General features: G+C 39.2%; 1 protein-coding gene across 1 annotated transcript in view; it reads left to right on the forward strand.

Moving 5' to 3' along the window:
• The first annotated feature begins 7,092 nt into the window (after nt 1-7,092).
• The window catches only part of TMEM117 (transmembrane protein 117), a 179,468-nt gene continuing 162,208 nt past the window's right edge, over nt 7,093-24,352 (forward strand). Inside the window, exons 1-2 of the mRNA XM_084206039.1 lie at nt 7,093-7,204; nt 9,129-9,433. Of these exons, the coding sequence (XP_084062165.1) occupies nt 9,157-9,433 (277 nt within the window). The 5' untranslated portion in view covers nt 7,093-7,204; nt 9,129-9,156. The remainder of the gene's footprint in view (nt 7,205-9,128; nt 9,434-24,352) is intronic.

Genomic DNA, 24,352 nt, shown 5'->3' on the forward strand with positions numbered 1-24,352 from the left:
TCTACCCATGAATTACTATATAAAAATAGTAGCAAGAAAACATGGGAAGTTTTATCCCAAAAGGGTTCCACAAGGCCAGTTAGTTTGTTGTGGAAAGCATTTCTGAGATGTGGCAGATCATTTCTGAGATGTTAGAGAATAAAAATCTAACACAGATCCTTACTATGCAGTGCTTACTGTTTAAATAGACAGAAATGTGGAAGAAGGGTAGGAGAAAGAATTGCAGTGAAACCCAAAGTAGTTACATTGTTCCTTTCTAGCGCTCTGACTGCTTTATCTAGTTCAGCCTGCTTTGTTAGTGCTCATCTCCTTGCACTTAATTCCCAGCAGAATAAGAAAGTCACAGGCACACACAAACTCAGATGTATGCTATGTCTCAGCATAAGCTGAAGAAGTCCAGGACTTCATGTTTGTTCCAAAAGATTCTACAGTGCTCTTAGAAATCGAAGGAAGTTGAGGATGATAAAACAATGGATATTTAGACTCCACTATGCATTCTTACTTGTTCTCTCAGGCAATTATTCCAAGTGTGTGTCCATTTTCAATAGATTTCCAGCTGCTAAATAAATCATTACATTTATCATTGAATTTTTTTTTGCATAACTATTCTTTTTCACAGTGCATTAGTGTGAGATAAAAATAACAGGCATTTACCACAGGCTGTTCTTTGGACATTGGAAAAAGTCTATTTGCATAATAGATGCTGCATATCCCTATAAAGGACAAGAAAAAAGCTTGAAAGAAAGGTCACAAAACCTGGTCTTCTCATCATTTCAAAACCAAAGATCAGACAGCAAAACCTCAGCTCTCTAGACATAGCAGTGTATATATGATTCTATTATTAATTTTCTTCAGACTATGATTAGCTTTCTCATATTTAGTATTGATACACAATTATTTTCAGTGAGATTATAGTTTTGATTCACCAAGTGCTACCATATGGACAGTCATATTGAACTTGTTAGCAAGCAGAGGTCACTTCTCTTCCTGTATTCGATCCCCTGCTTGGACCAGCCGTGCTTTAAGCAGGACACCTGAAGGGGTCTGCTTTGGCAGCATCAGATTTGCTCTTCATTTATATTAGGGCACTGTCTGGTTTGCCACAGCCTCTATTAAGACAGCCAACGAAGCAGCCAGTGCCTCATAACATTCCCTGCCCTGGCTTCATTTCTGTTCCCCCATTTTGGTCAGTTGTACATGGCAATTCACAATCAGAGTCCTTTTCTTGTAATAGATAGCATACACCGATTTCAGGTGTGCAGAGATTTGAAAGTAAAGTAATTGAATTGTTTGAGTTATCATACTATGCTTGAGCTTAAAAGAATACTTCTGCCAAGATGCAAAAAAGTACTTCTCTCAAGATGCAAAACTTTTATATCATGGTACACCTACTTTTGTTTTAACAGAAACAGGACCAAGATCCAGTGAATTAATATGACAACACAGTAAAGGCTTCAGATTTTTTATTTTACAGCAGCAATGCATCATTGTATTGTAGTTGTACACACTAGAAGTGTTCATTGCACTTTAGAGGAGCATCATGAGGCACAGGATGTTGGAAACAGAACCTTTTTTGTCTTGTGTTTTTCTGTGAGGTTAAGACATTTCCCCTCCTTATTTTAATCAAATGTTTCTTTAGTATTGAATAAATCTCCAGATTGAACAGCCCCAGCTCTCTCAACCTGTCTTCACAGTAGAGATGTCCCAGCCCTCTGATCATCTTCGTTGCCATTCTCTGGACTCTGCAGCAGGTCCGTGTCCTTCTCACATTGAGAACCCCAGAGTACAACAGTCCAGGTGATGTCTCATGATAATGGAGCATTCCCTTGCCCTGCTGCCCATGCTGCTTTCTGTGTAGCCTAGGACACATCTGGCCTTCTGGGCTGCAAGTGCACGTAGCCAGGTCATGCTGAGCTTCTTGCCCACCAACACCTGTGTTTCTTTCCAGGGCACCTCCCAATGCATTCTCTGCCCAGCCTGTACATTTGTTTGGGACTGCCCTGATCCAGATGCAGGACCTTGCACTTGGCCATGTTGAACTTCATGAGGTTTGAACAGACCCACCTCTTCAGCCTGATTAGGTCCCTCTGGATGTCATCCCTTTCCTCCGTGTAGCAACCACAGCACACAGATTGGTATCCTTGGCAAACATACTGAGGTGCATTTCACTCCCGTGTCACCAAGATGTTAAATGTCACCTATCCCATTACTGACCCCTAAGGGGTCCCTCATCACTGGTGCCTGCTTGGACATGGAGCCATTGACCACAGCTTTTCAAATGCTGCCATCCAGCAAAGATGGTCCACACATCAAAGATTCAGCAACATTAGAGCACATTTTTTTTCTGAAAGAACTCATGTTGCCACTTGCTATTTTTCTGACCTTGTGTCTTCCAGCTTAGTTTTATTTTTCTGAAGTCTTCCTGTACCATTGCAACCAGCTTGGACAGTGTGGTTAAATAGAATCTGTGTAAGGCTGAACTCAGACTCCACTTTTTCTTAATTTGTGTTTTCCCTAAGTCTGTACTTGGAACTATCAGAGTAGCTGCAAGCTGATTATTCCTTTTCTAGTGCATGAAAGAAGTCACATGTAGTTGTTATATTTGCTGAAAGCATCCATATGGCCAGCAGATGTACTCAAAAGGTGTTTAATGAGTGGGGCAAATTCACTTCATTTAGTTCTCCTTTAGTGATTTTATCAAGTGTATAAAGTGTATATTTGCCTGTCTGAAACCGGTATGGATTATCTGAAGTAGAATCATGCTTATTTGGAGTAAACTTGGCGTGGGTGAACAGAAGTAAGTACTTAATTCAAGGGTAAGGTTTGTCATTGGACTATCATCTTCAAAATTGTCAATACAGCTTCTGCTTCAATTTGGGTAAGACCTATATCATTTGACACTAGGACTGAAGTTCTGCTGGACCATTAATAAAAGGTCATGTAAAGTTCTGGTTCTTCTACTGCTTTTTTTGTTCCAAGTCCCACCAGTATTGTAAATGTATCTGTATATTAAATACATATAGTAAATATCTATGTATTAAATTCTGCTCAACTTTTTTTTTTTTTTTTTTGTGGTTTAACCTATCAATGGTGATGAAACAATCCCCAACTTCCTCTTAGTGATCTAAAACCTAGTGGACAAAGATCAAAAAGTACATATTGATCACCCATATCCCAAGATTCCACGAACATTTTTAACTGGAGCATCACTTATATTTCTTAAAATCTATATCCAAATGCTTTTTTCATTTTTTTTTTTTTGCCTTAACATGTGTGCGTACATGTGCATTCATATGTGGTTGTTTTTCTCCCTTTGACTCATTAGAACATTAACTTACTTCTAGTTCTGTGAATTTTCCTCAGCATTTCAGCAATTAGGAAGCAAAATTAATTATTAACATTATTGCCTATCATGTCTTTCATTTATTTTTCTAATAACTCCTAAACTTGCCATTTAAAAATAAGTGTTTAATTTTAGTTCATGCAGTTTACTATCCTTTCATATTATTGATTTAATGGAAAGCATTTAATGTTACGTAATGTGAAGACACTGTTACTGTTTATGTTTTCCAAATATGCAGCAGAAACATTTCTGCTGTTCCACATTTTTTACACAATTCTATTTTTTCACACCTAATTGTAAAGCAGTATTAGTGTTTGATATATCGTCTCTAATTAAGTTAACTTTCTTCATTTCCACGAGATCTACCTATTTGCCTTTTCTTTCTTCTAATTTCTTCAACTATTTATTTCTTCAGTTGTACACTAACTGTTGCCAGCTTTTTCCTCCCCCATTTGCTTTATGTTTTATTGTGCTGCTTTCTCTTCTTTTAGAAGATAGTAAGAAATGAGTTGGAGATGAGATAAGGAGTAAGTTTGAAGTTATAGGAAGGAGTAAGTTATAGCTGAGACACGTCGTCATAATCATGAGTGTGAAATTCCAAAGCAAGGAGTCTTTTGTTCTAAGGATGTTTTTACAGGTGTACTGGTTCTGGCTCAGAATTGACTATCTTCCTAGCAGTGAAATTGTGCTGTGTTTTGTGTTTGTGACTAAAACAGTGTTGAAAACATGCCAGTGTTTGGGCTATTGCTCAGCAATGCTTGCACAGGATCAGGGCTGTCTTGCTTTTCCATTCTGCCCACATTCCCATACCAGCAAGTAGGCATGAATTTGGGAGAGCAGGGACAGCTGACCCCATACAATCCATAACATCATGCCCACCAATAAAACAGGGTGGAGCAAAAGGGTGAGATAGGGGATGTATTCAAAGCTGTTTATCAGAGACTGATGGTTTGCTTGTGGGTTTTGGTTACCCTAGCATATTTTTTTAGAATCCTTACTTATTACATTTTATAATTCTCACTTTTATTTTCCTTTACTTATTAAACCATCTTTCTGTTGGTGTACTGGTTATCTCTTTTTCTCCTGTTCTCTCCCCTATCCCACTAGGGAAAGAGGCAGGAGGAAGTGAGCTAGCAGCTGTGTGGGTGCTTACTTGCTGGACATGATCAACCCACAACAGCAGGATGGAAGAAAAATACATTAATACATTAATACAGCATAATCTCTGAGTAGTGGAGTTTTGAGGGAATGAGGTATTTTTAATGAAAAGCATACCAGGGAAGAGGCATTTATGCATCACAGATGAAAGAAGAAGGAGGACAGGATGAGAAAATTATGACTGTTTAACCTTGAGGAGGCTCAAGGTAGAGGATCTTATTAATGTGTCTAAAAGCCAGATAGGAGGAGTAAAGATTAAGACAGACTCCTTGTGATGTCCAGTGAGGGACAAGAGGCAATGGGCACAAACCGAAATATGACAAGTTTCACATAATTTATTACAAAAAGAGAACATTCCAGTTACAGACTATTGTGCTGAAGGCTGATTCCTCATATCTGAGTGAAAAATGACACTCAGACAAAAATTGATACTGTAATATCAATTAGTAGTATCTATATATGGTTAGTTCAATACTTACAGCTCTGCTGGAAAATTGAGTGTAAAATGACAGCCTTTACATAAGTGCTATTTTGTAGTAGGAGTGTCACAAGTATCAAAACTAACATTTCAAGATGACTCGTTGTCCTGATTCAGCCTGCTTTTTGGGTTCAACCTACTGGTTTTACTTCTGGCTTTTTCATTTGCTACAAAACCTACAGTTTTGTAGGTAAGAGTTTTTTTATATTCTTCTTTTGCAGACAGTCCCTGGATTTCAGTGAGAAGGTCTGATTAATCTTGTCTACTGAGATTATTTGTTAATTGTTGCTATTCAAGGGTGTATTTCATCAAGGAAATCTTGATTGCTTCGTTAAAAAGAAGAAATAGGAGCAGTCCATCTTTTTTTATATATGAGCGAAACACTGCACTTTTAAAAATTATATCAGCTTCCTCATAAAACAGCAAATGCAACAATTTGGGGGAGATATATAGAGCACTTATGCTTTTGGTTACTTTTAGTAGAGAAGTACATGATTTTCATTTTCTTAACTTAGTGACTTCAAAAACTTGCTCACTGATTTACTATCTGAAAAAAATGTTCATGGATGCTTTGTAGTAGCGTGGGTTTCAATCTGAGCTGAAGAGAATATTTTTTGGTGTGTAGGTGCATGAAGAGTATGATCTCTTTGTAGTGCGTGCTGCCTCCCTCTCTGTGGATTCTCATTAGGTGAACATAAGGAGACAGAGTTCTGCAAGCGTGGCAGTACACACAGAACTGTTGCATGAACAGGCAGTGCTTTTCACTGTATTTCTGTACTCTCACATTGCACATGATGATTTTTCTTTTTGAATTTTCTTTTCAGTTTAAAGATAGCTTGGGGTGTGTTAGTGTGAAATACTGAATACTGCAAATTTCTACATAAAATTGAGGGTCTCAGACGATTCCACCGAGGAAGATAATGTGGTGATTATGTTGGACATCTTCAATAGCAGTTACATTTATTTACAAAAATACTTAATACTGTATTGCCAGAAATACAGAAGGGGTTCACAAGTCATCTTCTGCTGCTTGTTCTGGTTGTGCTGGTCTTTTGCACATGACTCTTCTAAGGACCCTTCCTCATTCCTCAGTGGATCTCAGTCACATTCCTGTCTGCCTTGGCCTGAAGCAGCTAGATGTCTGATGCCAAATTTCAGATACCCACTCCAGTGGAGCTACCTGACTTTTCCCAAAAATATATTGTGTCTAGAAACTTCAAATTTGTTTTATCTGTCTTCAGCAATGATCAGAACTAGTACATGCTGCATTAAAACCCAATCATAATGCAATGCTAAGAGCATCCTGTAAACGTTTTCCTGGGATGTCAGCAATACCAGCACACTGGCACTAGGGACCACATCCCACATTAAAAGGCTTTGGTTGACAATTCGGCTGAAGTGCAACGTCAACAACTCTGGCAGGCTGCACAGGGGCATTTTGCCCGACACAGTGACCTTACAGACTGGGTGTGCGCCCTGGAGTCTCAGCATAGCCCATTCCCAAGTAAGTAAATTGGGTGTAGACCTCCTTCCCCTCCCAAACATGAGGGTTTTCATAGCTCGTCCTGAGTGATCTGGATGTTATTGCCAGCCCTGTACTTTTGCTTTGGGATAATAAATATCCAGTTTTGACCGCCTGTTTCCCGTGTTTGTAAATTTGCATAATCCTGGAGTCTGACCGATGGGAATTCAGTGCTGCTCGGGTTTCGTTGACCTCGGCGGCTGGACAAGCCCCTGGCTCCCCGGCCACCCTTTCCCGGGGTGAATAAAGACACCCGCGGCACACCGCGCCGGTTTCGGGTCCTTGCTGGCAGACTCCGGGGGAGGGGCGGGCACGGGCCGGCACGGGCGCCGGGGGCGCCGGGACCCTGCCGCAGCGGCGCCGCCCGCTGCCGCCGCGGCTGCGGCACTGCCGGTGCCGCTCGCCCGCGCCCGGGAGCGGAGCGGAGCGGAGAGGAGGAGCGCAGCCGCCGCCGCCGCCGCCGCCGCCGCCGCCGCAGCTGCCTCCCGCGGCGGCCGGGGGGCGGGACGCCGCGGCAGCAGCGCCGCTGTCAGCGCCCGAGGGGCTGGGGGGCCCTGCCAGCCGCGGGCAGCGGAGCGGGGCCGCCCGCCGCCGAGAGCCGTACCGGGGCGGGCGCCGAGCCGCGCCGCAGCAGCAGCGGCAACGGCAGCAGCAGCAGCAGCAGCAGCAGCACCGCGCCCGCGGCGCCGGATCCCCCGTGGCGGTGAGTGCGGCGGGCGGCCCGGGGCGGCGGCGCTGCGGGGGCCCGTGGCCCGGTGCCCGGCGGGGCGGCGGCGGCCGCAGCCGCCGCGCCGGGAAAGGCGGCCGCGGGTGCCCGGGTGTGCGCCGGGGGCAGGAGGAATTGGGTGCATTTAACAGGTTGCGACTGGCGTGTGGTCCGCGGCGCTCTTGGCAGCCGCGCTTTCGGCGTTGAGGTAGGTAGGAGCAGGATTTTTGTTAGCAATTTGTCACTGCTGCCGTTGCTAATATTGGCTTCCGATGCCATAAAACGCTTCCTAAGAAGCCGCGTCTTCGGCTGGATGTTTGATAACTCTCGGGTACCCGGCAGCTGTCAAAAATACCAGGACGTGTAGTTGTTTTTCTCCAGCCCCATTCGGGTTTTAAGATGGCTCATACACATAAGGAAATACCAAAACTTTTCTTAATGGTAACAGAACGAAAGGAGAACAAGAAATAGCTGTGGGCATCCTTATGTCTTTAAAGGCAGTTTAATCTCCCCCGAGTGGTATTTTCTTAGGCAACGACCCCTACTTTAAATCAATTTTTTTCATAAAGTTTTTGAAAGATCGACACTTCCTTGTGCCAACTTTTTAACTCTGTAATGTGGTATTGTTTACTTTTTCATATGTAATATATGCATAATGGAATATTATTCCCTTCTTTTATTTACTGAATGCATCCTCTGAATCTGTCGAGAGGTTCTTTTATCCTTTTCATTTATTAGGGACAGAATTACTTGCAGTTTTACTAATATAAATTGGGTTATGGAATGAAATAATTTTAGGACTAACTAAAGGGAGACATTGAAATTCATGCCATTTCTAAGTCTGCAAGTCCTAAGTTAGAAGTCCAGGAAGGGATGAGTAATTGATAGGGGTTTTAGGTATTTTGTGGGTTGGTTTTTGTTTATTTTGGTTTTTTTGCTGCAAGGCATATGACATTTGCAAAAATTTGCCACTGTATCCTTGAAAGATCATGCTGTAATAAACAAGCAGTATTACTAGACACATTTTTTTTCCTTCCTACACACTGTGTCGCTTGAATAATTTTGGTGTTCTACAACACAAAGGCCTTGTATCTTTGTGCATGCTAAGTGGTTGAAGAGGATGAAACAACTAATTGGCTGTGAATAAAAGAAAAAATATCAAATGGCAAACAACTGAAATGCTCCATGCTCAGTTGTATTTTTCTATAGCAGTACTTAATAAGTAGGAAGGCTTCAAAATACAGTTTTTGCATTTATACAGAACAGTCTGTTTTCAGGGTGTCTTATTTTATGGTTTTGAAAATATAAGTGTACTCCCTGAAGTCAGTGAAAAGATTTATACAAGCTTGCCTGACCTGCAGGAATTAATTCTAGAAACTTTTCCAAGATGTTATTCTTTCATGCGAGCACACGTTTCTGATGTTTCTGGGTCATATGCTTTTAAGCTTCCAGTAGAAGACCTCTGGACTTCTGGGCTGGTTCCATCCTTCTCCTACATGGAAAAAGATTCCATTTAGGCTTAGCATAAATTTTTTGTGAAATCTGTGTTGTATTTTTTTGTGTGGCTGGAAAGGCAATCTGGGTTTTAGGTAGCCTGTCATGTTCTAATATTCATTCTTTTCATGCCCAATTATGGAGGAGGCACATGAAATATAGCTATTTGAGACTGAAAATCTTGTGCTACAGTGTATATATGTTTGGTTGTTGTTTTTAGATTGGAATGGGGAGAAATTTCTACTTGTCCTGTGCCTGGATCTAACAACATCTTTTGATTGAAACTTTCATTTCTAGTCAAGTCTAAAGTGTTAAAAATTACTGATGACAAGATTGCAATGATTTGATTTTGTAATGTGTAAGTCTGTCCTAAACTCTGAGAATTTGGAGTATATATAACATTATGCATTTGTGTCTTTACATGCAGGCAAAACCCAGTTCTTCAGTATCTGAGGATGGATAAAGACTTCCGCTACTACTTCCAGCACCCATGGTCTCGCTTAGTTGTGGCTTACTTAGTGATCTTCTTTAACTTCTTAATATTTGCTGAGGACCCAGTATCTCACAGCCAAACAGAAGCCAATGTTATTGTTGTTGGTAATTGTTTCTCCTTTGTAACAAATAAATACCCTGAAGGAGGAGGCTGGAGATTTTTGAAGGTGTTTCTGTGGCTCCTTGCCATTCTCACAGGACTGATAGCTGGGAAATTTCTCTTCCATCAGCGCTTGTTTGGTAAGTCAAAAGATGCATCTGCTGACTTCCTGGTAATGGCTTTCTGACTTTTCCATTTAGTTTTCTACTCGTGGCAATTCAGTAAACTTTGCTTTTAATCACTTCTACTGTTTAGAGCTATATAGAACTCAGTACATCAAAGCTTACACCATCATGGAAACTAATGCCATCAATGATTTCGGTCAAAAAAGGATGAAAATAGTGAAAGCTGACATGTTTTAAATACTTGGGAGGTCAGTAACTTTCAATTTTTCTGTGTTAGAAATGTACTTTGCACTGTCAGATGAGTTTTTGGGTCTTATTATGTAACTTTCTCAGCAATTCGAAGAAAAGGAATTCTTCCTTGGGGCAGCAGCTCTTCATGTCTTGTCAAAAGACACTTAAGTGGAAGCAGAGGCTCTTGTAAGTATTAGCAGAGCTGTGCTGAAGAGCTCCCATGTGAAAATGAGAATTCTAGAGAGGTAGGACCTGTCTCTGTTTTAGTGCAAGAGCAAATCAGTAAAATGGAAAGGTGGGAAATGGGGAAATGACATGTAATGACAGTAAATGTTTCCATACACAAGCTATGACTTAACTGAGGGACACACTGTATGTACATGGACTAACTGAAACGGATGACATGGCTCTGAAATAAATTCTAAGACTGAGAACCTAGATGTAAATATATAGAGATAGAAAAATATCCATTGTTATCTTATGTGTAGAGAATGTTGCATCTGAAGGCTGTCTCTATGTTCTAGAGATAACTAGAAATCTTCAGCAGAAAAGATTTCTTTGTTTCTGCCTGATACAGGGTCTCCTCGAGCCAGGTCTTATGAGCTCTTGGAGACCTGTATCACACCCGAGATAGCTCAGCCACCTCAGATGACATAAAATCAGCAGGATGGCTTCTGTGGTAGTGTTGGAAACAACAAAGTTTTAATAAAAGGCAAAATAAAAGAGCTCTTTACAGAGAAAACCTGAGCCAGGGGCAAGAGGCTCTTGCTCCTGGTAAAACACCTCACAGAAGCGATTAGTTCCTTTGTTCTCTTCTTTTTCTAGTAAATTGTCCAGGTGGACTTTTTGGCTTCTGTCCAATTGGCTATCCTTAAATTTGAGCTGAAGTCCCCAAGGTCCTATGAGGTGTCTTTTTACCTAATCGCGAGAGAAACTTCTGGGCTTTTTTCCTTTTTAAGGAGACAAAGGATAATTTGGTCACTCCATCAACAGGGGGCACACTCCTACATCTGCCAGCTGCACTGTTTGAAACATCTGATCGTGGGTGTGTTGCTCCTGGTCTAGATGGACAGCCCCCCTATTCTCATACTGGTAGCACTGCAGGATGGATGGTTACTGGAACACCTCGAAGCACATGAGCAATAGGCCATTTCCTTAGTCTGTCTCATTCTATAAAGATCAAGAGAGAGCCACTATGGTTTCAATAAATCAAACATAAAGCTGTTGTGTTGAGGAATGAACAAGCAAAGCCACATCAAGTGCCTTTTAGAACAGACTTCTCTTGAGCAATTATTCTGGAAAATAATTAAGCATCATGAAGACTATTCGGCTATTTACCACAGTGTAATGGTAAATGTAAAATGTTCCCATAAAGAGGACATTTTACCTGGAACAAGGGCTACCACAAGAGTGTTTTCAATTCTAGCTTCCCCAGTTGAGGAATTATTTTGTTAAATGGAAGATGTTTAAGGAAAAGTGAAGAAACTGATGATAAATTTAGAAAATTAGCCCGATAGTGAGAGGGTTGAGAGGATAAATGGAATATTAGAGAGTGACTTGCTCAAATTTGAAGGGCAGAACTTTCAGTTCAGCATATGTAATCCAAGGTCCAGTGCTTGGAAGTGGCAAATAGCCAGCATTTTTTTTAATCTGAAAGGCTAGACAACCAGTGGAACAAGTTTTTATAGGATGTGACCTCATCAAGACATGAATTTTCCTGTTTGAGAACGTGTTTTTCTTACTACAGAGTCATTATCTTCTATCTAGGTAGGTTATTATGATAATTCCTTCTGGATTTGTAAGTGAATATCTATATGTAGCTAAACATAAATTTTAAAGTGGCTTGATTCAGTCTTACTGCCAAACAGGGAAAGTCTGTCAGTGTCTGCTGCCTTGTGCCTTTGTGCAGTTGCTCAGTGAAACAGGATAGGGAACTTACCCATATTAGCAGCACCCATCTTTTATTTCTGTAAGGATCACATGTCTGACCGTTCTGATGTTTGTGGCAGCACTAAGATGGGGTCAGCACTGAGAGGAAACGAAGGGGGGAGAAATTCCTAACCCTGAAGGCAGTGCTAGTTTATGGATATTTGTGGTTGTGGCACAAATGGTCTGGGCAAGCAACAGGGGCGTAGGTACAATCTGATTTGAGGCTAGCTGCTGCACATTGAGGTTCATGGCAATTTGAGCCAATGTAGATCTGTCACAACCCCACCCTCCTAATGCCAGCCACATCATTTTGAGCCAGCGCTGCTGTTGATGTGACAGTGCAGCAAGCCAGCTCAGGCAGCCAAACTCATGGAAAATCAGTTGCTTCTGCTGTCATCTGCAGCAGCTCCTTGAACTGATGTGATCACTTGAGTGCCAGTGCTGATGAGATGGCCAAGGACTGTGCAGCCAAGGTAGCTGGGGGCTGTGGCAGCCATACCTTGTGTTGGCTCGAGTGCTCTGGGACTGCACCCACACAGTGTGGCAGTGGAAATGTGCTGCTGCTTGTGATACACTGCGAGCAGATGGCAGGCAGTGGGACTGAAGAGCTGACTATTGCTGACTGATGTGGCTGTGTAGCTGTGTGGATAGACATTGCAGGGATGAGAATGTGAGTTTACAGCTTTAGGTATCTCTGTGTCTCCAAGAGATTTGTACAGCCCATGCTGAAATATTTTCTGCCTGTTATTTGCTGCTACTTTAGTGACTTCATTGTCTAGGAATCACTCCTTTTATTGAGATCCTCATTGAATATGTCCTCTGGATCTTCTGGCATCAAGCAGTTAATGAATTCCCCCCTTTATTGTTTTTAATTTCTCTAGTCTATCTCTTTAAGTAGCTGCTACTTTTGTAATTTTTCTTTATTTAACTTTTTTTTCAAAATGTATAATTGCTTAGGACCACTCTAGTTTTAAATCCTTGTTTCTTTATTTATTTTTGTTTTTTTTTTCCCTGCTAAACTCTGTTTGCAGAGAAAAATGTGACTGGTTGTTTCTTGTGGCCTGTGTATAACTTCCTGCAGTCAGGAAACCAAATAGCACCACTCAGTCTTCCCCTGTCAGGTCTTGGCTCACCATGCAGGCTGCAAATTGAAAATGAAAGGATTAGTCTGCACATCTCACTTTAAATGAAGGTTTTCTTTCTCTATGCCCTTTCTGCTATTTTATTCTTTGTCTTCTGTATTTCTTGGTGCTGAGTTTGCATAGGAACTAAAAAGATAGTGTAGCTAGAACTGTGTCATAATACAGTTTACCACCTGTGACAGTCACTGCCTGATAGCCATGACTGTCATGGGCTGAAAAAATAAAAGAAATAACACCTTATGTGTCTAAAAGTGGAAGACAGGTGCTGGAAACCTGATTTAGGCTTCATCACTCTGAGTTTACAGAGAGATAAGGGAGTAAGTAAATTATATTGATGAGAAGTAGAGATCTCAGCTGGAGGACATAGTGGAATGTTTTCTGTTGATAATATTTGTTGCAACCTTTGAGCAGTATCATCTTCAGGGAATCCTTCAAGACACTCCTCATGACTTAAAACAAGATTAGAAAACAATTACTTTTCTTGTTCATCAGTCAAGAAATAGCTTATTTCATTTGGTAAACATTTCCCATGATAAATATTTCCATGGAAAATAGCCCTTATCTAGTACATTCTTTATATATTCATGACATGTGGTCAGAACAAGTAGAATTTTAACATTGTCTTTTGGCTGTTATCCACTGTATTATTTTGATCCATCACTAAGCATATCTTCTTTTGGTTAGGTATTGTGTTCTGCTGTGCTTTTATTTTTACAATGGAGAGTGAAAGGTCATAGAAGAATATTGGGATTTCGGGGAAATAAAAAAAAAGATACATACACCTGTTTTGGTTTTTCTTTCTGTATGAAAGAATTACTTGAGATAAGGGAAAGTGGTAATTTCTTGATTAATTTTCTGCTTTATTTAAGCCAGAGAGAGCTTACAAACTGACCCATTTGATGACACTATGCATTCAAAATATGCACTCAAATCTTGACTTAAAACAAATTCCTAAATGAGCATTTGCCTATTTTTCATATTGCTCTGTGGCATTGTATGGAAGATAGCACAGTGTTTAAGGTATAGAAAGGTCTTAATTGGCCCCTGCTCAGCATATGCACAGTTGCTCTTCTGCACTACTTCAGACCTAAATTCTGAGTTCAATGGGGGCTTTTTTTGCCCAAAGTTCAGGCTGTGCATTTTGCATCAGTATGGATAAACATGATTCTTATAAATCATTATCACTGAGCCCAGCACTATAGCTATTCTAATCTGTGCCCCTCTGCTGTGAAAACTCCATGTTAGGGACAATATTGGAGGTATCTCTGGATAAAAGAATAAGCTCAGGCACCAGAAAGTTATTAAAACCTCAGAAAAGCCTAGGGACTATGCATGCAAAAATAAGTCTTCGATTTGAGTAGACTTTTAGCAGTATGCATAAATGGGCAGTATACTTGGAAGTTATCTAATTTTTTTTCAGTCCAGCATTTTTGCTCTGACTGGTCTTTACATGTACTAATCCTTAGTTTATGCTGCATGTTAGATACATCAGTTTTTAAAAACTTATTACAAAATGTACATGTTTCTACTAGTCCATTTTGCTGATTTTAAAGATGTATTAAAATCTGGTTGAAAGCGAATCAATTGCCAATGAGTGTTCTTGGATTTATAAGTTCCTTTCTAAATGGCATTGGATGGAAAAACGAAATACTTAATGTGTTATAAGAAATTAGAGAAAACAAGATATATATATAGCTAGATATATATAGCTAAATCTGTATTTCTTAAAATGGAGGAATCATAATACAGCAAGTAAATTAGAGGCGCTGTATAAATGTTGAATTTAATGGGTTTTTCCTCTTACAAATGTTCACAGCATGCAGTTTGTTTAAAATTAAATGATAATGTGAGCTTTGAAGACACTGGGATAAATGAATAAAGCACTCATTATAGGAATTGCACTGAACTGTGGGTGCACACAAATGTTGCAGATTTTTTAATGGACAGTAGTGCCATGCTGGGAGCAATTTCATGATAGGTGGTTTCAAACAAAACACTCACCAAGGCTATGTGGTCTGAAAACATTACTCTTTGTGTTAAACATCTTATCTGGAAGGCTCTAAAAGATCATGCAAATGTCTTAAAAGCAGACTCTTCAGTGTCTGCTTTTATGCTGAGATTTAAGGGGTGTATTAATTGAATGAAGATTGCAAGAGGAAATTAGGCAGACTGGGATTTAGTCAGAATAATGGTGCACTACATGGGAAAAGTGGAGGTTAGGTAAAGGGATAAATTCACACAGTATTACATATATGATCAGTTAGTATCCTGACATATTCGGGGTCATGTTAGTGGAAAATCTGGGCAGTGGTATTGCTGCTGGTGTTGGCATATCACTTTCACAGTGGTGCTTGTGAAATAGCTCGTGAGCCATGTGATCTGTTTTGCCAAAGAAGCTTCCCATAGATTTGTAAAGATTTTTGCATGCTTGTTCTTCAGCCAGATTGCTTCCCATTCTTGTTTGATGGTAGTGTTAGGAACAGTTATACCACCATCTGTAGAAACAAGTGGTGTGCATAGAGCAATACTTGCATAAAATTCTAAGCTGATTGATAGAGCATATTCTTTTCTGTTGTCAGCTCTGTGTCTTACATTACACCAAGGACTGTCACTTAAAACCCAGCAACTTTGTTCTGCTCTTTCTTTTCCATTGATGACTTCAGCCTGATAGAAACAACTAATGTGATAGCTGGTAAAAAATATGGTCTTCAAGAGCCTGTTCAATATTTTAATAACAATGACCAAGTGAATACTGTTGAAACTATTCAAGGTCTGCTGTGATTGCCTCACAATCAATTCACCTCTTTTGTACCAGTAAAATGTTGAAGCAATACAATAAAATTATTTTGGTCCTACAAAATGTGTGCCAAGGGGCCAGTCTAACAGTTTGCTAATAATAACGCACAAATGACTGTGAGCAAGCATTTCTGAGAGCCAGAATCCTCAAACTCAAAAAAAAAAAAAAAAAAAAAAAAAAAAAAAGCTCTCAGCCAGCCACTGAATGAGTTGCAGGCTCATCAGATTCCAGTTCTGGCAAGCTGACAGTAATTCAGATATCAGTTTATTTTAAACTTTACATCATTCATGAGGGAGACCACAAGTGACCTTTCAAATAGAAATGAAAAGCATGCAAATGACCTCCTAATTTCTTCTCTTACTCTTATTTTTAGAAGAGCCATAACATTTCACTGCTTCCTCTTTTCACACTCAATGAGGAGACTGCTGTTGTCTGCACTTAGCCTAAGTTGTGGAATCAGTCTTTGGGTAGTAAATTATAGAGTTTAATTGGAGAGACACAGGCAATAGCTACAAAAAGATTATTCTCTCTTAGATAGAAGATTTGATGCTCCTGGGGGTGCATACCCCACTCCCCAAGCAGTAGCATAAGAGTGCAGAAAGAGCTACGTGTGTCAGATTTTCCATAACAGGAAAGCTCTAGATAATATTTAGCATCCAGTGACTGAAAACTAAAAATAAGTTCATTGCTATTTCATATTGATGTGTCAAATCTGTGTTTTGATCTTTTTGATATGAGTTCCAGATTTTTCTTTCTGTTTGAAGCCAGGAGTGATTTTGGAATGATGCCTGCCACTTATGGGAATGATGTTTCTCCATTCCCCAATTTCCAGAAATAGAAGTGAGCTTATTCTTAGTAGATGCATCCTGATGGGCAGAGTGCAGGTGCAGCCTAGTGCAGGGGCAAATTTCATGTATCATTATCCCATACAAGGAGGAGATGGAGAGGAACATCACCTTGCCATGTGCTTGCTGAAGAGTCCCTAGGAGAACATGATTTCCTTGGTCCCCTTAGGCTGTCAGTGGCATGAAGGTCCTTCACATACAAATTAACATTTCTCTCTGTGTGGTTCTGCTGGGGACCCCAAGCTGAATCCAGCCTGTGCACTCCCCAGCCTGTGCACTTGCCTTATAAAAATTTTTAAATATAAATATATTTTTTTAAAATTCCAGAATGAAAAAAAACCCCTCAACCTATTCTGGTCCTTAAAAAATTGTGAATACATTATCAGGATATAAGAACTATTTAGCAAATAGTAGGTGTGGTGTATACATTTCTCATAGATGTTTTACATATGGCAAAAGTAAAAAGAATTTGTAAATGTCTTCACTAACCAGACTGACTTTCAAGAGGGAAGGATCAGTAATTGTTCCCTATGACACAGGTAGGGCAGAAATGCAGGGTTTCCAAATGTGATTGCTGAGACATGAGAGGCACATGCCCTAATTTCAGATTGTGGAAAACAGAATTTTCTGCATTCTTCTTTCATAAGAAGGGGAAATGCCCCATTCCCTATTGAGTAACTCATGTCAGGGGTTGTCAGGAACAGCAGAAACTCTCCTGCTTTGAGGATTCACATTGGCCCTGGTGCCTTTATGTGGAAAAGGAGTCTCCCAGGAGCAGGCTGGACATCTGAGTAGAGGTAGCAGCAGAGCCTTGAATTCAGCTTTCATCTGCACCACTGGGGTATGATCTTTCAAAGTGGCCAGCTGCGTAGAGCTTTTTAGGCTCACTTATGTACATGCCAGATAATATTTTCTCTTTCTGTGGCACTGATGTAATGTCTGTCTACTATGAAGCATACTTTCCTTTAATAGTAAAGCAAAGAAGAAATTAAATCTGTGCAAGATTCAGGTAAAGTCAAACATGCTAAACAAATAATGAAAAAAATAATTAGGGCAGTGAGGGAGAGAAGAGCTGAGGCAAAATGAAGAAAAACATTCCTAAAGAGTCACAACAGCAACAATATTTCATTTTAACTTGCTTGAGTAAAAGGCCTAAATATTAGAAGACTGCAGTTTCACACAACAAAACCTCACAAATATCGTAGCTCTTTTGCTAAGAGATGTGACAAAAAATATGGATCTTGATCGCACCTGACAGTGTAATGTGCTAGAGATACAGAAAAGGAAGAAGGAACTGAAAGCTAATATTTTATAAGGAATGTCTGTGGAGTTCCTGATCTGGTGAATTCAGGGCTTAGCACCACGTTCAATTTTGTGTCACTTTCACACAGCAAATAAAAAAGTATTTACAAACAGTTTTCTCCATGTTTTCCTTGATAGGTTCCAACTGAGATTACTTTGAAGTGGTTTGGGGTTTATATCCCATGAACCTTATCTCTGTGGCAGTCAAAGGTGGAGCAATTTTTATCCAAGTTAGAAGTCACTTTTGTATGACTTGTCTAAATTCAGAGAGTAAAACAGGAGTGCTCTCTCTTGGGTATGCCTACAGATTTCCATCTCTTAGGCTGCAGATAAAAAGCAAACTTCTCTTGAGGCTGTGTTTCTGCTTGCCTTGCTGGGCACAGGGCAGTGATCAGGGCTCTGCAGAGGTCAGGGCCAGGCTGCTGTGCCAAGGCTGAGCCAGGCAGCCTGTGTGTACCCAGAGCTTATCAGAATGCCGCGCTGGCTATCAAACGCAATCGGAGCTTGGTTGAGGCTCATGTAAGGTTGTGTACAAAAAATTAATCAGTGCATTATAATATATAACACTAGTGAATATTGCACTTGCAGTATTTTGCAGAATGTTGTCCCTGTGGCTACAGAAGTTGTTGACAACCCCAAAGCTCCATTCACTTTGTCTTACTACCCCTATGACCTCCTAGCAGGAGATGGAGGATGCCAAATTACTAACTATTTCAACAAACCTATTTTATAATGGCATCGCCAAAACAAATGGTACAAAATGAGCTTTCATGTATTAAAATCTTCGCAAGACTTATTTCAGTTTTGGGCTGAAGTTTCCAAATGCTGAAAAATTTCTTCAGAAAAAAAAAAGTCAGGTTCCCTGCTTTGATAACTCAGGAATATGTTTCTAATGTTTATAGAGTCAAAATTTAATAGCTATGTCTTCTTTTAATCTCCTGGAAATCTGAGGTTTTGCACTTCACATTTTTCACTCAATTGAAAAATTCAGAGAAATGTCATGAAAATCTGAGTATGAATCTGTTTCATATAGTTAGCTTCCACCAATGCACAGATATCTTGCAGTTACATGATATTAAGCACTGCTTATTAATTTACTTTTCTAGAAATAGCACATAATTAATTTGTATTATGGACGCTATATAATTGTGCCCCAAAAGAATTATCTACTACATACTGATTGAAAGAGACCACAGAGTAGACTAAACTATGATAGCCACTATATTTAGTAGTAACTTAGGAAAAACTGAATTTTCAATCATTTGATACTATGTTATTTGCAAAAGTAACCAGGACAAATAATATATTGCAAAAACTAAGCTTACTAGGAATACTCTGGCTGGAGAAACTCTGTTATAATAATCAATGAAACTGAACAAAGTAATATTTCCATGGAAAATTTCCTTTAGAGCTGGTGTATTATGAAAAAAACTTTTCATTACTAAGAAAGCAAAAGGATAGGTAGGTTGCAAGTAGAACATAGAAAAATACTCTTTCAAGGTAACTGGATAAAATGCTGGCAAACTATTAGGTCAGCAAGGAGGAGGAGCAGAAAATATTGTAATTGAAAAATGTTTTCATTTTTCCAATATATGCTTGGTTTACCTCCTTTGTTTTTAAATGAATAATGAATTTAATCATAAAAATAGTGTACAGAAATATGCATTGCATTGCTATTCTTTATCTAGCATATTTAGCTCTCCTTGTTTGGATAACTGTTTAACTAGCTGCCATGTTCACTCGAGACCACTAGAAGGTGCTCCTCTGTTGAAAGATAATGATTTCTGTCTGAATTGCTGTTAAAAGCTAATTTTCCTCTGATAACTGTGGTTCTGGCCAGTTGTTTACACAGACTGTAATTGCAGCTGCTACCCCTGCTATAAACCAGCTGGACCTCGCCTGCTATACCATTATCACAGCGTGAAAATAACAGATATGTTATCACTCATTCTCTGATAAATCAAAATCCCATCTGAGCAGGACTCTAGTTAGTTCTGCTGGAAGGTGAGGTATGGAAATTGTGGCGGAACTAACAAACCACACACTTCGTAAAGTTAGGAATCACAGAATCGTTTTGGTTGGAAAAGACTTTTATGATAATTGAGTCCAATCATATGCCTAACACCACCAAAACCCATTCCTGGAGTAAATTAAGGCAGAATGCATCCCTAATGAGAGTTTGTGCACTTGTCTGAAGTCTGAAGAAGAGCCCAACATAAAAAGCAAACAAAAACAAATAAAGCAAAAACCAAATCAAACAAAAAACCCCAAACAAAACTATGACAAAGATACAAACAGTCACTTGTTAGAAGTACAACTACTAAACCTAAGACTGGTCCAAGTTTGGTAGAATAATAATCAGCCTTCCCATGGAAGATCTGTGCAGATTGCAGCACACAGTAATTCTGACACAGGACTGGATTAACTGATTGTATCCTTTTCTGGTGCTCATACAGGTGTTGATCTGGATTCATACACAGGTGCCGGTTGAGAAGTGTATTGCTTACAGAAAAGCAGTTTTCACTGAGTCTGGAAAGGCTCAGATCTATGTGCATAGCCCTATTGTGCTTCCTCTTGGTCCCACAAAAGCAGTTTTCCACTTTGTTTTGCATTGGAAACACAGACGTGCTCAGTAACCACTGGGGTGCCTGTTTGTCCGATGTGAGATCTAGTCACAGTCTCCATAATAGCAGAGTTGCAAATATTTATTGAAGACAAAAAAAATAAACCTCATGCTTAATCTGCTTTGTTTTCTGACTCAAAATTCTTTATAAATGTTTATTTTAAAAGCCTGTGTAGTAGATGCATTGTAAGCAATTCTATTTACTATTAAAAATAAGCTTGTGAATTGGCTTCAGGAGAAAAGAACAAACAGTATAGAAAAACCCTGATTATTTTGACAAGTTGTTGCAGAGCATCAGTAAACTGGTATTGAAGAACAGAGATTTCAGCACTTCCCTTCAGAGTTCAGCATCAACATTACATAGGCTATAAATACTGCTGTGTTTCTTTTATCTACTATGAGGTTTGGGTTCCAAAGAATTCAAAGAAGCAAAATTTTCTGTTTCAGTTTCTGGAGGCATGACATATATAATGCTTAAACATTTTGGCTCTAAAATTTAAAAAATAAGGAGGATCATGAAATTGCTTACATAGGTTTGGCAGTTAAAAAATGCTAAAAATTCTAGAAGAATAAAAAGTACAAAAATATAATTAAATACTTACATGCCCTTTAACTAACCTTTTTTTTTTTAAATTTTGCAGTGAGGCCATTTAAAAAGAGAATTACTTTTTCCTGTTAGTTTTGTAACCTGGGATTGGGTCACAGAATTAAAAAATCTCAGGAACAAATGCATTAGCATTTTCTTTTGCTAATGCAGGGGTTTCAGTTACTTCCCCATTAAAAATGTTCCAAAACATTACAGGAAATCAATATCTATTTTTACAGGTTTCCTTTTATCTGCATCAGCACAATTGTCTAAACCTGAAGTAATAAAATCAGGAATAGTAAAGTCTAAAATAAATCATAGGCTAAATCTCTATAATGGAAATTGAGAGGCGCAGAAAAATTCAGAATTAAGCCTGCGTACACACTAATTCTGGCACAGCTTTAGGCCTTCCCATATTATCTGCATTTTACAACTCCTCTGAATCAGCAGCCTGAAGTATTGCTTCTTGGTAGTAGCAATGACATGGATGTAAAGCAGAGATGTGGTGCCTTCAGGACCCCCCCTGCAATGTTTGATATGGCAGATGGCACTGACCATCCCCACCCGCCTCTTTCTTGCCTTTGGGTAATCCATTAAGAAAAGAAGGTATCAGCTCTTTCCTTGCAGCAGGAAGAGTCCATCTTCCTTTTCTTCTTTTGGTATTAAAAGATGAATATGCATTCTTTTGAACAACTCTATTCTTTTCTTCTTTGAGAAATAGCAAGAAATCTTCAAAGGCTATGTGGCATTTCTAAAATGGCATTTCTTTCTCTGAGGAAGGCAGAGTGCTGTGCATTTCACCTCTGTGCGCTCACCTGCACTCTCTAGTTCAGATTAGGCCCTTGAGACCACCAAAAACAGGTAAGGCAGGCTGCACAAGAAGCCCAGTGGAAAGACATCTGGCTACAGACATCATCTTCTGACCAGTGTTGGCTGAACTGGTGGGAAACCCGAGATCCTGAGCTCCCTTTGCCTTAGCACACAGTGTTCTGTGTGAGGACGTCAGTTTTCCAGCTGGGTCAGTGGCTGAGACCTTGACTGTTACCTTTTGTGACATTAGGCTGTGTTTTACCTTAGACTGCAAAAGCTGAGAGCTGCAGTGCTCCCTGATTAGGGTTCACCTTTCCCAGCTGGAGGAAGCCCCATCTGTGCTGAGTCATGTGAAGTGGAAGGGACCAAGCTGGCAAGTGCCAAGCTGAAGTCCTGAAAAGAGAACTTGGGAGGGCTGTAGGTTTGATAGATCCCTGCAGGAGGCCAGCACATCCCATCGTCTCTTGATTGCAGGCTCCAGGGAGACTTGGCCCCTCCGAGTCTTGGATGTCTCTTAAAGCAGGAGCAGAGAAGTTACATTTCTTTATGAGGCAGATGATGGTCTCAGCCATATCACCTGCCCTCTGCTGTGGTTCCTCCAGCTGCAGAATGAGTCTAGGCGTATTTTTTCTTGTTTCTAAAGAGATTTGACTTCCACAGATTAAAGCAATGTACAATAGTGAAGTATTTTAATAGCATTGTGGTATGGTTTGTTATAGTTTTTTGCTAAGTGAGGCAATTCTGAGGCATGGCAAAAAAAAACTTTGATACCAGAATATACTCATTTATGTGTATCAAAGAGAAAACCAAACTTTTAGGAACATCTGAACATTTTTATTTTAAAAAGTAAGCTCCTGTCTTAATAACTAAACATTTCAGTAGTTTCTCTGTGAGATGAAACTATTACAAAGAAAAATACAAGACATAAAGACTGCTTTCCTTAGCAACTTTGGGAAATTTGTAGCAAAATTTATCTCTTCAACATAGAGATTTTTGGTTTAACAATTGTTTCTTACAAAACCGTGTTGAATATACAATAGTAAATGAGAAAGTTGTTTCTCTGACCATAGCTGAGCATGTTCATAAAAGGTGAAATCTTTCAGGCCATGGTCTATCATGTGTTCATTGAATGTGTTATGAAGATGTTAGAATATGTAGATAAGGAACACAAAAGCTACCTAGACCTCACAGTCAGTTTTGTAGGCTAATACATTATTACAATATACTATAGTGTGTTCAAACTCATGATAGTTAGATATTTAACTGGATACCATATCCTCAGATTTAATCCAAACAAAAATCAGTGAGAAACCAGTATTGCAACATATTTGCCATCGTAGAAGATGTTTACTTTGGCTCATGGCTGTTCAGTTTATTGTTCTTTTATTGTAACAAAATGGAATATATAATTTTATTTGTTTCTGTCATTCTATCCAGGTAATATTATAATAAAACATTTTAGGAGCATGTGTTTCAAAGTAAAATTACAAGCAAGTAAATATGAACAGATGTCATGTGCCTTTTATCTCTTACTTTGCAGAAAACCTTTGGTTTCAGTCAGGGCAACATGAGCATTAGATCAGCCTAGTTGAACAAAAATGCTTTTAAAAAGTGTTTAATTGATTTTATAACCATTTATAATCAGGAAAACAAATGTCTAGAACCCTTATCAGCTACTAGAGTATATTCACAGGAATATCTGGAAATAGGAATATCTGGAGGTGAGAGATGGAAGGATGTTTTTTTAAAGATTATGCAGTGCTTTTTGACTCAGCGTGTTGTATGAGATGTCCAGGCTAGGAGAACAGCCAACAGAGGCACTGTGGCACAGATGTGTTTTGTAGCAATGCCCTTATCTGCCTTTTTTCCTTCTGTTCTTCATTTTTCAGGATTGGTTGAGACTAATCTTTCTAGAGGCATAAAGTTGTTACTTGTCTTTTTTTTTCCCCTTTTTCTTTTATGTGTATGAGCATCTTGGGGCCTCTGTTATATATGGCTTTATTGAAAGATAATTAATGAGCTTTATAGAACTTGTGGACACAGGCAATGGAGGCAAGCAGACATGGAGGCATGTTTCCAATGGACAATTGTATTAAAAAAAAAAGAATATTTTTCTTTTAAAGTAAGAAAAATTGAAACATTAAGAAATATCAAAGGAAAGAAGCAGTACTTAGAATGAAGTAAGTACACATAGGCCTGAAATTTTTCTGTGGGATTTTTTGAGTGTAAGAGTACATCCCAACACTTGTAAAGTGTTTCAGATTATCAGAACCGGATTCTTTTCTTATCACAGTTACAGACAATTAAAAAGAATTCTAGATTTTATATTCATATATTTATGAAACAGATTGAATTGAAACAGAAAAAGAGACATTTAATACCCCTGTAGAATAGAATGATTTTATAATACATAAAAAGAGCAAATTATATTAAAACTGTGGAAATTAAATAATTAAGACTGTACAAAGTATATTAAAATCTATTTCATCATCAGTAACTTTGAAAGTAAAGTTAATGTGCTCACTGGTACATGGGCTTTCATAATTAACAAGGTAATGTGTGGAACTTGGCACAAAAACAAGTCAGCAGGTGGCTGATTATTGGAACATGATTATTTTGCCCGTACAGTGTGATGAAAGAACACATATTTAATGACTCTTGAAGGTGGA

Source organism: Fringilla coelebs (genome assembly GCF_963513975.1).
Source record: "Fringilla coelebs genome assembly, chromosome: 5".
Classification (NCBI taxonomy): Eukaryota; Metazoa; Chordata; class Aves; order Passeriformes; family Fringillidae; genus Fringilla; species Fringilla coelebs.